The following is an 11,557-nucleotide window of genomic DNA, read 5'->3' as shown; positions in this document are numbered from 1 at the left end:
TCTGGTTCTCAGGTTACTTGCTCTTTGGGTATTAGTTTGACAGTAAGGAGACACCACAAGTCATGTTACAGAATAACCCCTCCACACCTCCTTTCCTGCCAAAGGTCTTTTGCCAGGACTCCCGTGGCCCAGAAGTGGTCCTACAGAGGGGCTGCTCTCCAGCATCTAGACCTTTCCAGCCCTAAAGTGGTTTGATGGCCACAGGCTAAAAGTAAGAGTCTCTAAATTTCAGATAGTTAAGAGACAAATTTGTTACAGGTTTTGGAGTGTTGTGAGGCTGTCTACCTAATGAAGGAGGTCACTGCTGTGCTTCCAGAGCACTTGTGGGATGACTTTCGGGTGGCAGTACCCGGGGGGAACGAGACCTATCTGAGCCCGTATGGCCAACACACAACAATGCCCCTCTGCAATGGGTTCTCTGAAAATTTTAATTTGTTCTGGCAATAAAACTAGGACAGTGTAAGGACTTAAGCCCTATGGCTAGGCAAGACATTATGGCCCTTAGAGAAGCACCAGGGCAGCTGGCAGGAGGTGGGAAAATGGACTCTTGGTGGGACAGAAATGCACGGCACAAATGAACTACTGAAGATTTCAGAGTCAGGGCCCAAGCAATCACAAGGATCAGGATGAACTGCCCCAGCCTTAACCTGGTGCTTAAAAAGAAAAAAAAGAATACCCTTCATTAAGGAGAGGTCAGAGGGGAGGGGTGCAGGTTGCTTATTGCTTGCCTCTACATAGACCTACAGGATCTGAGAGCATGGAAAAGAATCTAATTTGGCTGGTAGGAGAGTAAAAGTGGGAAGAGGAAGTCACATAGTTCCTTGTGTTAATGAGTCAAACCCTGGCCTTGAACTTCAGCCCTGGGTGCAGGACAGCATCTCTTCCTTCTGCAGAGGTCCCTAGAGCTCCCAGGGCTGGTAATGTCAGCTTTCTGGCCCATCGGGATCCCTGGTTGTTGGGATTCCCCTGTGTCTCAGAAGCCTTGGAGCAGTAAAGTTTCTCTCCAGGAGTTTCTTTCCCAGTCAGCAAGTGGGCTACTCTCCTGGCAGAAATGTCCTCTCTAAATCTGTACCCAGAGGGTGAAAATGTGGCCAAGCCCTCAGGCCTTCCCCAGAGGCTCACACGTCCATCCCATGCTGGGAAATGTGCACCTTCTTCAGAGGCTCAGAACTCCCAGTCGTCCACTTCCAGCTCCTCCAGGTTTGTCACCAGGCCGAAGATTCCACTGTGATCCTGAGACTGGCTGCCCTCAAAACTGGTGATTGGGGTGACAGGATGAAGTAACTCAGGCAAAGCCTCTGAAGCACGTCGCTTGATCTGGGAAGGAAAGAGAGTGGGGGTGGTCCTGTGGCTCTGGGTCCCAGGACACCATGGGGCAAGCAACCATGGCCCAGTGACAGGTGAGCCTTTACAAATCAAGAATTTCTCTAAGAGGAATGAGCAGCACCTTTAAGGGGCTTCAGAAAATGGTCATTTCTCTGATTCAAAGGCATTGGGAAAACAGCTGTGTTAGGCTTGCTCACTTGCACTTTGCATGATTAGTGCATGAGCACATGGCAGAGCCATGTGTGTAGAGCTTATGTAAGGTTATGGGTGATTTCCCTTGACATGATCGCTTGCCCACCATTGTGAGGGGCCATTTTCCTGATCGCTTGCCCACCACCACGAGGAGTTTTCCCCTGCCCACTTGCTCGCCCACAGATGTGGAATAATAAATGGGCATGGCCCAATGCTTTCCAGCTCTGGAGTTCCTCTGCTTTCTGCCCAAATCCAATGTGAACCTGCCTGGCCTTGACCACCGGCATTACAGAAGGGAAGGAGAGAATACCTAAAGACCCCAAAGCTAAGGGGACTGGCAAGTTAGAACCACAGGCAAGAAAACAGAGCCTCAGCAAAATGCTACTGTACCTGCTTGAAAAAAGAATGGTTCAGGAGGGTGCTGGCACTTGGTCTGCAGAAGAAGGAGAAGAGAGACTAGCATCAACCCTGTGCCTCAGATTTCCAAAATCCTGCTGCTTAAACCTCACCCTCAAGCACCCCTCTGCTTCGTCTGTCAGCTCATCAAGGAAAGCAGCCAGTACTACTCGGGCTGGCTTCTTAGCACACTCTGGGATCGACTGCTTTTGCTATTGGGACTCCTCTGGGGAACCTAGACCTTCTATAGGACAGATGCACCCTCTCAAACCGTGCCTTAAACCCAGAGCCCACTCTGTTCCCTGGACAGCTCACCTCCAGCCGAGCGTACGTACCTGACATCTGGGTTGCGCTGAAGGCACTGCTCCACAAAGTGGTGGAAGTGGGGGGAAAAGGTGCGGTGATAGGGGTGGGATAGCGAGTCACCATTGGAGGTCCTGGGAGTGCTGGTGGCCAGGCTGTCACTCAGCCCAGAGTTGGCTGCTGAGCGTGATGTGCTCATGGTCAACTCTTCAGCAGGGATGGTGCTGGTGTCCAACAGGCAGGGCACAGTGCCGTTCAGTTTCTCCAGCAGCATCTAGGGCGGACAGAGCCAGGACTCGGCCGGAGGGCTCTCTGGGAGACCTACAGTATTTCTTCACAAAAACACTTTTCCCAATATACAAATCTGATTTGGGGGTAGCAGAGAAACTTTTCCAGAGGAATGCTCTGGCCACTGGCTTGGCAGCCACCCCTAGCGAAATTGAGAGGGGCAGCAAAAAAGTGCCCCTCTATCACCATGGCTGTTAGGAAGGGATTCCTCATGCTTATAAGCACCAGATCCTTTTGACTGTAGAGCCCTCACCCTGGGGTGAAGGCAGCAGCAGGTGACTTTCTGTGAGGCCCAGCCCAATGTGCCAAGCCCAGGTGGATCTGACGGGGTCCGATACACAGCATCAGCAGCGCCACATCCCGGGCTGTCACTGCAGCAGGCTGCACAGGAGCAGAACACCCAGGCATAAGCCAAGCTTGGGCAACTGTTGAAAACCCTCAGACTCAGCATGTGTAAAACGGACCCCGTCTTGGGAGGACTGCTGTCCAGGTCCTGGGGCATTGCTCTGTCTAAGCCAGAAACCTGGAAATCCCTCTACAGCTGCGATGGTAAGCAGCCACTGGCCACAAGTGGCTACTTATATTTAAATGAACTTAAATTAGAATTAAAACTCAGTTCTTCAATCTCACTGACCACATTTTAAGCCTAATAGTTACAAGTGGCTAGTGGTTACCATATTGAACAGTGCAGATATAGAACATTTGCATCATCTCACAAAGTTCTTTTGGACCATGCTGTTTCTGGATTTTATTCACCTTAAATAGCCTTTTAACTCTTTCCTGAAAATCTTTGTTAGTGTCTTACTTAGGTTTTCTAGATTCCTAACCTAGATTTTTACACCCTCCAAGTCTACCAGATCTAATCCACCTGCTAGTGATCTTCCTCAAACACAGATCAGATGCTATCACTCCTGTGCTTAAAAGCCTTCAGTGATTCTCCACAAGCTTTGCGACAGGAACCAGATGTCATGGCATGGAATACAAAGCCTTCATGATCTTCCTTAGCTTCCTCCTGCAGCCGCATCACCTAGCGCCTGCCCCGAGAGGCACCTGTACTTCAGCCATCTCCCACTACTTGCTATTGTCCAGAGCCTATTCTTTCTTGACTCTGGGTCTTTGCGCATGCTGTTCCCTCTGCCTAAAAGTTCCCATCCTTCTAGTTCCCATTCTTAAGTTAATTCCTATTTATCTTCAACACTCAAGTGTCACCTACTCCCAGAAGCCTCCCTAGCCTCTCCTTTGGCCATTCTCTAGCTTCCCTCCTCCCCACAGGGCACGGAGTCTGACTCAGAACTTGCATCCCTGCCCCCACTTCCTCTCAGTTCTAGATCATGTTCCAGGTACTTGGGACACAGGCAATCTTTGCTCTAATGATCCAAGTCCACTTCTTGGACTTGATAAGGCCTGGCTGGACAAGCCTCTTCCCTGCTCTATCTCCCTTGGGCCTGTCTCCCAAGGTAGGCTATGCCATTAACTGCATAAACTTAGGAGGAGCCAACGGGCAGCCATTGTAAGGGGCGTGAACAGAAGTCTGGGAATTCTAAATTAGAAACTGATCTTCCAAGTATATTTATCAAGGTAAGAGGACAACATATTTAATACATTTATAAAAATGTATTAGCCTGATTTACACATTTAAATTGGCACCTGGTCTATGGGCCTCCATTTGCACTGCTGTTCCAGACCCTGCAATTGTTAGCCGTGGGTCTGCTCCTAAGCTCCACTCCCCTGGTCTCCATTTGCACAGCAGTCATCACACAGAAGTAAACAGAGTTACGCAACCATGGGTCCTTGGGTGGGGCTCTTGAAGGAAAGAACTCTTTCATCTGAGTATCCCTGGCCAGTGTCCTGAGTGTGGCAGATACTCAAGAAGCCTTTGTGGGAGGCAGACAGGCAGGCAGGCAAGACGGAAAGCACTGGGCTGCAGGCTCACCTGGGTGGCAGGCATATCCTTAAAGGGGACATGGCCATTGGCCAGCTCACAGGCTGTGATTCCCACACTGTAGATGTCAGACTTGGCATCATAACCCTGAAGATTCTAAATTAGGAGAAAAAAACCACAGATAACTCCAAGTAACAGATCACTCCATTTGTACCATAGTCATTGTTCTTAGAAAAGGAACAGGGTGGAGCAAATACTGACAGGAGAGAAAGAATGCCTGTCCCCAAATCAGGACCAGCTGCTAAGACTCCCTGCCCACATCACTGACGAGTAGCTGCTAGCTGAGAAGGAACGACTGGTGATGCTACAGAATCAGCAGGAAGAAGTGTGGGGCCCTGTGCTCCCGCTCAGTACAGGGAAGGAAAGAGCACCAAATGCTCATTTCCCACAAGATGCGGAGATCTCTGAAGGGAGTTGAAACAGTGTCAAGCACAATTTGGGGCCCTCCAGAAGGGGAACTGCTCCATCTGCCAGGGGCACATATGCCCATGTGAAAGGCTTCCCAGGTCTATCGCTGACAGGAAAGCCTCCTTCCAGGAACCCTTACTGCACTCAGAAGCAGAGAGCACCCCATCCCAGGAAATTCCTGCGGGCTTCCTTGGGAAATCACAAGGTGGTGGGGCTGGGGCTCCTTGGGTCCCAGTACAGACCTGCTGGAGGACCTCTGGGCTGAGCCAAGGCAGAACCTTGATACTGTACTTGGGAAAATCGTGGACCACACGCTGCCGCTGTCCGTGACTGATCATGCTGAGGTTGCTGCGTAAACCAGACAGGTAGACCTTCCCATCCATGGAGATCAGAATGTGGCTGGCTTTGACACTCCTGGGGGGGGGGGGAATGGCAGAAGGAGGGTGTCACAGGGGAGCAGGAACCCCTCAACACCATAAACATTTGGTCTTTCCACATTAGATCCAGACAGCTCTTGCCCCAGCAGTGTGTGTATTATACATGTATATGTAGATATTATACACACAAATACATATTTTTGTGAACATTTTCAAACATACACAAAAATAGCATGACTCTTGCCTGACCTGTGGTGGTGTAGTGAATAAAGCATCAGCCTGGAATGCTGAGGTCGCTGGTTTAGAAACCCCAGGCTTGCCTGGTCAAGGCATATACGAGAAGCAACTACTATGAATTGATGCTTCCCATCCGTCCCCCCCTGCCCCCCTAAAAAGCATGACCCCATGTACAGATCACCAGATGTTAAAACTTATATTATGTACCCTGTTTTTCCTTTCCCTCTCAGTGCTATGTTTTTGAGATCCATTCATGTTACCATCTGTATACATCTCATCTTTGCTTCTAACTGCCATCTGTATACTGGGGTGGGATCTAACACGTTTACTCATCCATTCTTCCATGAAGGGACACTCACACTGTCTCCCACAATGAATGTGAACAATGACATTGTATACATGTCCCAGACGGGCCTGTGTGAGGGTTTCTTGGAGTGCAAACCCAGAAGCAGCCCTGATGGTCCCAGTTATGAGTGATGCTGACTGCTGTGTTGGGCCATCTTCCACTATACGGATAGGAGACCCCACCTTCTCACCACACTGGGCTTCACCCAGCTTCTAAATTATGCCAGTCTCTGGTGTATAAGCTGATATCCTCCTGTTTTAATTTGCTTTTCTGCTTATTGCTAGACTTGAGTGTCTGTTCATATGGCTGTTAGTCTTTTGGACTGAGAGAGAGAGGAAGGGAGAAAGAGAAGCATCAACTTGCCATTCCACTTAGTTGGACCATTTAGTCATGCACTCACTGATTACTTCTCACATGTGCCCTGACCAGGAATTGAGCCCGCAAACTCAGTACACTGGGATGATGCTCATCCACACTAAGCCACCAGGCCAGTGGCCTGGGTCTTCTTTTTTTTTATAAATCTTATATCCTTAACTCATTTACCTATTGCTTTGTTTTTCTTTTCTAGGTGATTCACAAGATTGCCTTGTTACTAATCTGTGTGTTTTAAAGTTATTTTTGTTTGTTGTTTTGTTTTTTGATGGAGATGGAGACAGAGACAGAGAGAGGGACAGATAGGGACAGACAGGCAGGAAGGGAGAGATGATAAGCTTCAATTCTTCCTTGCAGCATCTTAGTTGTTTGTTGATTGCTTGTTCATTGATTGCTTTCTCATATGTGCCCTGACTGGGTGGGGGGGGGGGGGGTGCTACAGCAGAGTGAGTGACCCCTTGCTCAAGTCAGCAACCTTGGGCTTCAAGTGAGTGACCTTTGGGCTCAAGCCAGTGACCGTGGAGTCATGTCTATGATCCCACACTCCAGCTAGCGACCCTGCGCTCAAGCCAGGGACCTCGAGGTTTCAAACCTGGGTCCTCTGCATCCCAGTCTGACGCTCTATCCACTGCGCCACAGCCTGGCAGGCTGTCCTGTGTGTTTTAGATAAAGCTAACATCTTCCATACTGTCATCCACTTTGTTCAAAGTGTCCTTTATTGGGGAGAAATCTTTAATCTTGATATAATCAAATGCATCAATTTTTCTGCCCTATGTTTTACGCTTCTAAAATAGTTGGAAGTTCTCCTTATCCCTCAGGTCACAAAACAATTTCCTTTTTTTTTTTTTTTCCATTTTTCCGAAGCTGGAAACGGGGAGGCAGTCAGACAAACTCCCGCATGCACCCAACTGGGATCCACTTGGCATGCTCCACCAGGGGGCGATGTTCTGCCCCTCTGGGGGGTCACTCTGTGCATCCAGAGCCATTCTAGCGCCTGAGGCAGAGGCCACAGAGCCATCCCCAGCGCCTGGGCCATCTTTGCTCCAATGGAGCCTCGGCTGCAGGAGGGGAAGAGAGAGACAGAGAGGAAGGAGAGGGGGAGGGGTGGAGAAGCAGATGGGCACTTCTCCTCTGTGCCCTGGCCGGGAATCAAACCCAGGACTCCTGCACGCCAGGCCGACGCTCTACCGCTGAGCCAACCGGCCAGGGCCAACAATTTCCTTATAAGTTTGTATTTTTATATGACATTTAGGCCTTTAATCCATCTGAAGAGTTTCTTTGTATGCAAGTTAGGTAAGTTCCAGTTTTATTCTCTTCTCTACTGTGAGCCACTTTCCTGACACCATCTACTAAGCATCCTGTCTTCTCCTCAGCCCTTCAGCATAGGGCTGACTCTGGCGTACACATACCAATTTGGGTACTCCAAGGAAGAAGGATGGGGTGCAGCAGACCACCTCAGATGTTCCTCTCACACAGTACCCAGAACCAAGCTGCTCAGTAAAGAGAAAGTCAGTGCCCCAGCACCGACAGACGGAATGCTCTGTCCAACAACTCAGAGGCAAGGGCAGAATCCCCAGCCTTAAACTCTGGCTTCACTAACTTCAGTCAACCTTCCAGTGTTTACTTGAGGGCTCTTTACAAGAGATCTCCACTCTCCTAATGGGTGAATACGCATAAGAATGCACCTGTGTACATATCCCATGTGGTGGATGTAGTCAAGGGCCTTGAGCACCCCCTGCAGGATGTAAGCAATAGCCAGTTCATTCATGCCATCCATGAAGTGCGTACAGATGAGATCCTTTGCAGAACCTAAAGAAAAGAATTGTAGAAACGGAGGGGTAACAAAGAACCAAACGGCACATACACCAGCTGACAACAGAGTTCTTAGAACCCTCTCTGCCAGGAGCCCTTTCTCACTCACCGTATGCCATGAATGATGTGACAACCCACAGCTCATTGTCTGCAATAAAGGTGGCCCGATATGGCAGGATATTGGGATGGTTGAAGAGTTTAGAGACATGCAGCTCCCCCTGAAACCAACAGTAAGCTGAAGTCAGAATCAAAGGGCACTGAGGAAAGACAGGCAACAGGAAGGTGGCAGCATGCCCTAGTACTTTCTGGGTGCTCTTCTCAGAGTCCTGGGAGCAGCCTAAGCAGGTGTCCTCTAGGATGAGAGAACTAGGCTCTGCTATCTCTGCAGGGAAGGCAGCTCGGTTTTGCCAGCTTCTGCCTATGTTGGTTCTGCCAGCCAGTTGTAGAGAGCCTCCGGAAACAATTCCTCACCAACAGGGAAACTGCTAACAACACAGTTTACCACCACAGACACGATGAAAACAAACTGTTGACTGAGGACTTACGAAGTTCGAAGCTTAGCTCAACTTCAAGAGCCAAGGCACAGAACTCCTCTTGAAGATTAAAAATAAAAGAAAAAATGTTTTCTTAGTATAAAGGAAAATGTCGTAGTCAATAGAAACAAGAGAAGAAACCATTAAAAAACAATGAGAACTACTAAACATTAAAAGCTATTTCTCTAACAACCTTGGATTGAGAGATCCATTTCTTAGGATGAGCTATAGAAAGTGTAACACCTACAAAATTTTAAAATAAATTTGGACAAAAGATGTGGGGGGAAAAACTGGACAAGAGAACTATAAAAACACTAGGTTCTTGGCCTCTGGGATGCGAGCTAAGGCCAGTCCAGCCGTACCTTCCACCTGTCCACTGCTCTACAGAATAAGGATTTGAAAGTCCAACATGCTCTAGGACAAAGTCAGATATGTTCTTCTCCAAATAACAGTCAGGACCAGCTTTCTGTCCCATCCTCAGATCTGCAAACTACTCTAAATCTGTGAACTGGTAGTAGAGCACTGTCAGGTGAGCATTTCAGAAAAACATCGTAAGTGAAGAAGGGAAAGGGGTGCAACTAACTGTACTGGAAATACGCCAGCCCAGGCCTGAAATCTAAGGAGTTCCCAGTGCAAGCCTAACTCAGCCAAGGGGAATTCAGTCCCCAGTCAGTTATTAGACCTGTGGTCTCTCCCAGTTTAACGAGAAGGTACTTGCTTCTCCAATGGAAAGGAACCTCAGGCAAATAGGGAGCTAAAAGCTGGAAGATGGTCGCCTGAGGCAGGGCAAATTGCCCCACATCTGGACCAGCACTGCCTGGGTTTGAATCCTGCCTCTGCCACTTACTAGTGTGTGTGACTGTGGGCAAGTCAACCTCTCTGAATGACAAATAAACGAGGCACAAAGTACTCTTTGGAGAATAGGGGAATATAAATTGGGCTAAGGGCCCTGGCTGGTTGGCTCAGCGGTAGAGCGTCGGCCTGGCGTGCAGGAGTCCCGGGTTCGATTCCCGGCCAGGGCATACAGGAGAGGCGCCCATTTGCTTCTCCACCCCTCCCCCTCTCCTTCCTCTCTCTCTCTCTTCCCCTCCCGCAGCGAGGCTCCATTGGAGCAAAGATGGCCCCGGGCGCTGGGGATGGCTCTGTGGCCTCTGCCTCAGGCGCTAGAATGGCTCTGGACGCAACAGAGCGACGCCCCAGATGGGCAAAGCATCGCCCCCTGGTGGGCATGCCAGGTGGATCCTGGTCGGGTGCATGCAGGAGTCTGTCTGACTGCCTCCCCGTTTCCAGCTTCAGAAAAATGAAAAAAAAAAAAAAAAAGTAGACAAAAAAAATAAATAAATAAATTGGGCTAAGCAGCCTTATGGAATCCTTAGTGTCAAATGTCCAAGATTCTTCATTGAGTGCTTCCATAACTTGCTGGCTTGGTCCAGCTTCATTTCCTGCCAGCTACTTTCAGAAAACAGAGGTAAGAGACACCTTGTAATTACTACTGGAACTAAGAACTTGCTCTCTAAGTGTCACATTCACATTTTATTACCTGCAAGAATGTCACCATCTCATTGGAACAAGCTTCTAGGTTAATCCTTCGTACTGTCACGTAGTCTCCCGTCGGTTTATACTTTGCTAGATTCACTGTCATCAGGTCCTCAAATCCTTTGCCTAAAAGAAAGGAGGAATGCCATAAACAAGGACAATAGCAACAAAGGTGTTCTTCTTCCTTCAAGAGACTTCATTTAAAAAGAAAACTCACCCTGGCTAGGTAGCTCAGTTGGTTAGAGCATCGTCCTGATAAGTCAAGGTAGTGGGTTTAATCCCCGGTCAGGGCACATACAAGAATCAACCAATGAATGCATAAACAAGTGGAACAATAAGTTAATATTTCTCTCTCTCTCTCTCTCTTAAAAAAAAAATTCAAGTTTCCCTAGTTGGGTAGCTCTGTTGGTTAGAGCATCATGCTGAAGCACAGAGGTTGCTAGTTCAATCCCCAGGCAGGGCACATACAGGAACAGACTGATGTTCCTGTCTCTCTCTCTCTCTCTCTCTCTCTCCTTTCCTCTCTCACTAAAATCAATTTTAAATAATTATTTTTAAGTTTCAAGTTAAATTTTTTGGGGTGTGTGTGACAGAGACAGAGAAAGAGACAGAGAGAGGGACAGATAGGGACAGATAGGAAAGGAGAGAGATAAGAAGCATCAATTCTTCATTGCGGCACCTTGGTTGTTCATTGATTGCTTTCATATGTGACTTGACCGGGGGGCTACAGCAGACCAAGTGACCCCCTGCTCGAGCCAGCGACCTTGGGCTCAAGCTGGTGAGCCTTGTTCAAATCAGATGAGCCCGTGCTCAAGCCGGTGACCTCGGGGTTTCGAACCTGGGTCTTCTGAGTCCCAGTCCAACACTCTATCCACTGCTCCACTGCCTGGTCAGGCCAAGTTAAAATTTTCACTACTTTAATCTCATGGCTGACAGGTTCTTGATTTTTCTCCTGTTAGTTTCTTCTCAGCCAACCATTCTAACTGACTATGGCCCAGGACACTAGAAATGCTCAGCCAAAAAGAAAAAGATTGTAAGAACTCCTTTCCTGGTAACATGATCTCTTTTCCCATACTTGGAAAAACAAAACCAAGAAGACCCATAAAAGCCGGTTCTGTCACCATGAATCCTGCTGAATAGCTCACAGCCTCTGGCCCACATTCATGGGGCTGCTGGAAAGCTGCAGCGTCCCCGGGAGCATGGGAGTCATGAGGGTCCCTGGACATTACCTATAACGGTGAGTAGCTCATAACACCCTGCCTCCGGCAGAAAGCTACTCATGATCTCCTGCTTAGAGAAGGATGCTATTGACTCTGAGCTCGCCTCATTGGTCTAAAGAAAAAGAAAAATAGGTTAATAAGAGAAAATCGGGGTTGGGATGGGAGTGAAGAGGTGATAATTCAGACCCAGGAGGAGACTAGCATTTAAACAAACAGAAGTTCTGACTTGTGCCAGCACTCTGATGAGAAATATAAAGTAAACCATCAGG

At 48.4% G+C, this 11,557-nt stretch overlaps 1 protein-coding gene across 10 annotated transcripts in view; it reads right to left on the bottom strand.

Moving 5' to 3' along the window:
- Window positions 1–391: 391 nt before the first annotated feature.
- Window positions 392–11,557, bottom strand: part of STRADA (STE20 related adaptor alpha) — a 34,957-nt gene continuing 23,791 nt past the window's right edge. For 9 of the 10 annotated variants that reach the window (XM_066262633.1, XM_066262637.1, XM_066262635.1 and 6 more), the window contains 9 exons: window positions 11,298–11,400; window positions 10,073–10,194; window positions 8,109–8,217; window positions 7,873–7,996; window positions 5,098–5,269; window positions 4,439–4,543; window positions 2,250–2,491; window positions 1,909–1,951; window positions 392–1,317 (listed from right to left, as the gene is read on the bottom strand). In XM_066262633.1, the coding sequence (XP_066118730.1) occupies window positions 1,165–1,317; window positions 1,909–1,951; window positions 2,250–2,491; window positions 4,439–4,543; window positions 5,098–5,269; window positions 7,873–7,996; window positions 8,109–8,217; window positions 10,073–10,194; window positions 11,298–11,400 (1,173 nt within the window). In that variant the 3' untranslated portion in view covers window positions 392–1,164. The remainder of the gene's footprint in view (window positions 1,318–1,908; window positions 1,952–2,249; window positions 2,492–4,438; window positions 4,544–5,097; window positions 5,270–7,872; window positions 7,997–8,108; window positions 8,218–10,072; window positions 10,195–11,297; window positions 11,401–11,557) is intronic. The other variant, XM_066262642.1, reaches the window with a different exon arrangement.

This window comes from Saccopteryx bilineata, chromosome 2, assembly GCF_036850765.1.
Source record: "Saccopteryx bilineata isolate mSacBil1 chromosome 2, mSacBil1_pri_phased_curated, whole genome shotgun sequence".
Classification (NCBI taxonomy): domain Eukaryota; kingdom Metazoa; phylum Chordata; class Mammalia; order Chiroptera; family Emballonuridae; genus Saccopteryx; species Saccopteryx bilineata.
The sequence above is the reverse complement of the archived record's forward strand: the minus strand, read 5'-3'. Positions and strand labels throughout refer to the sequence as shown.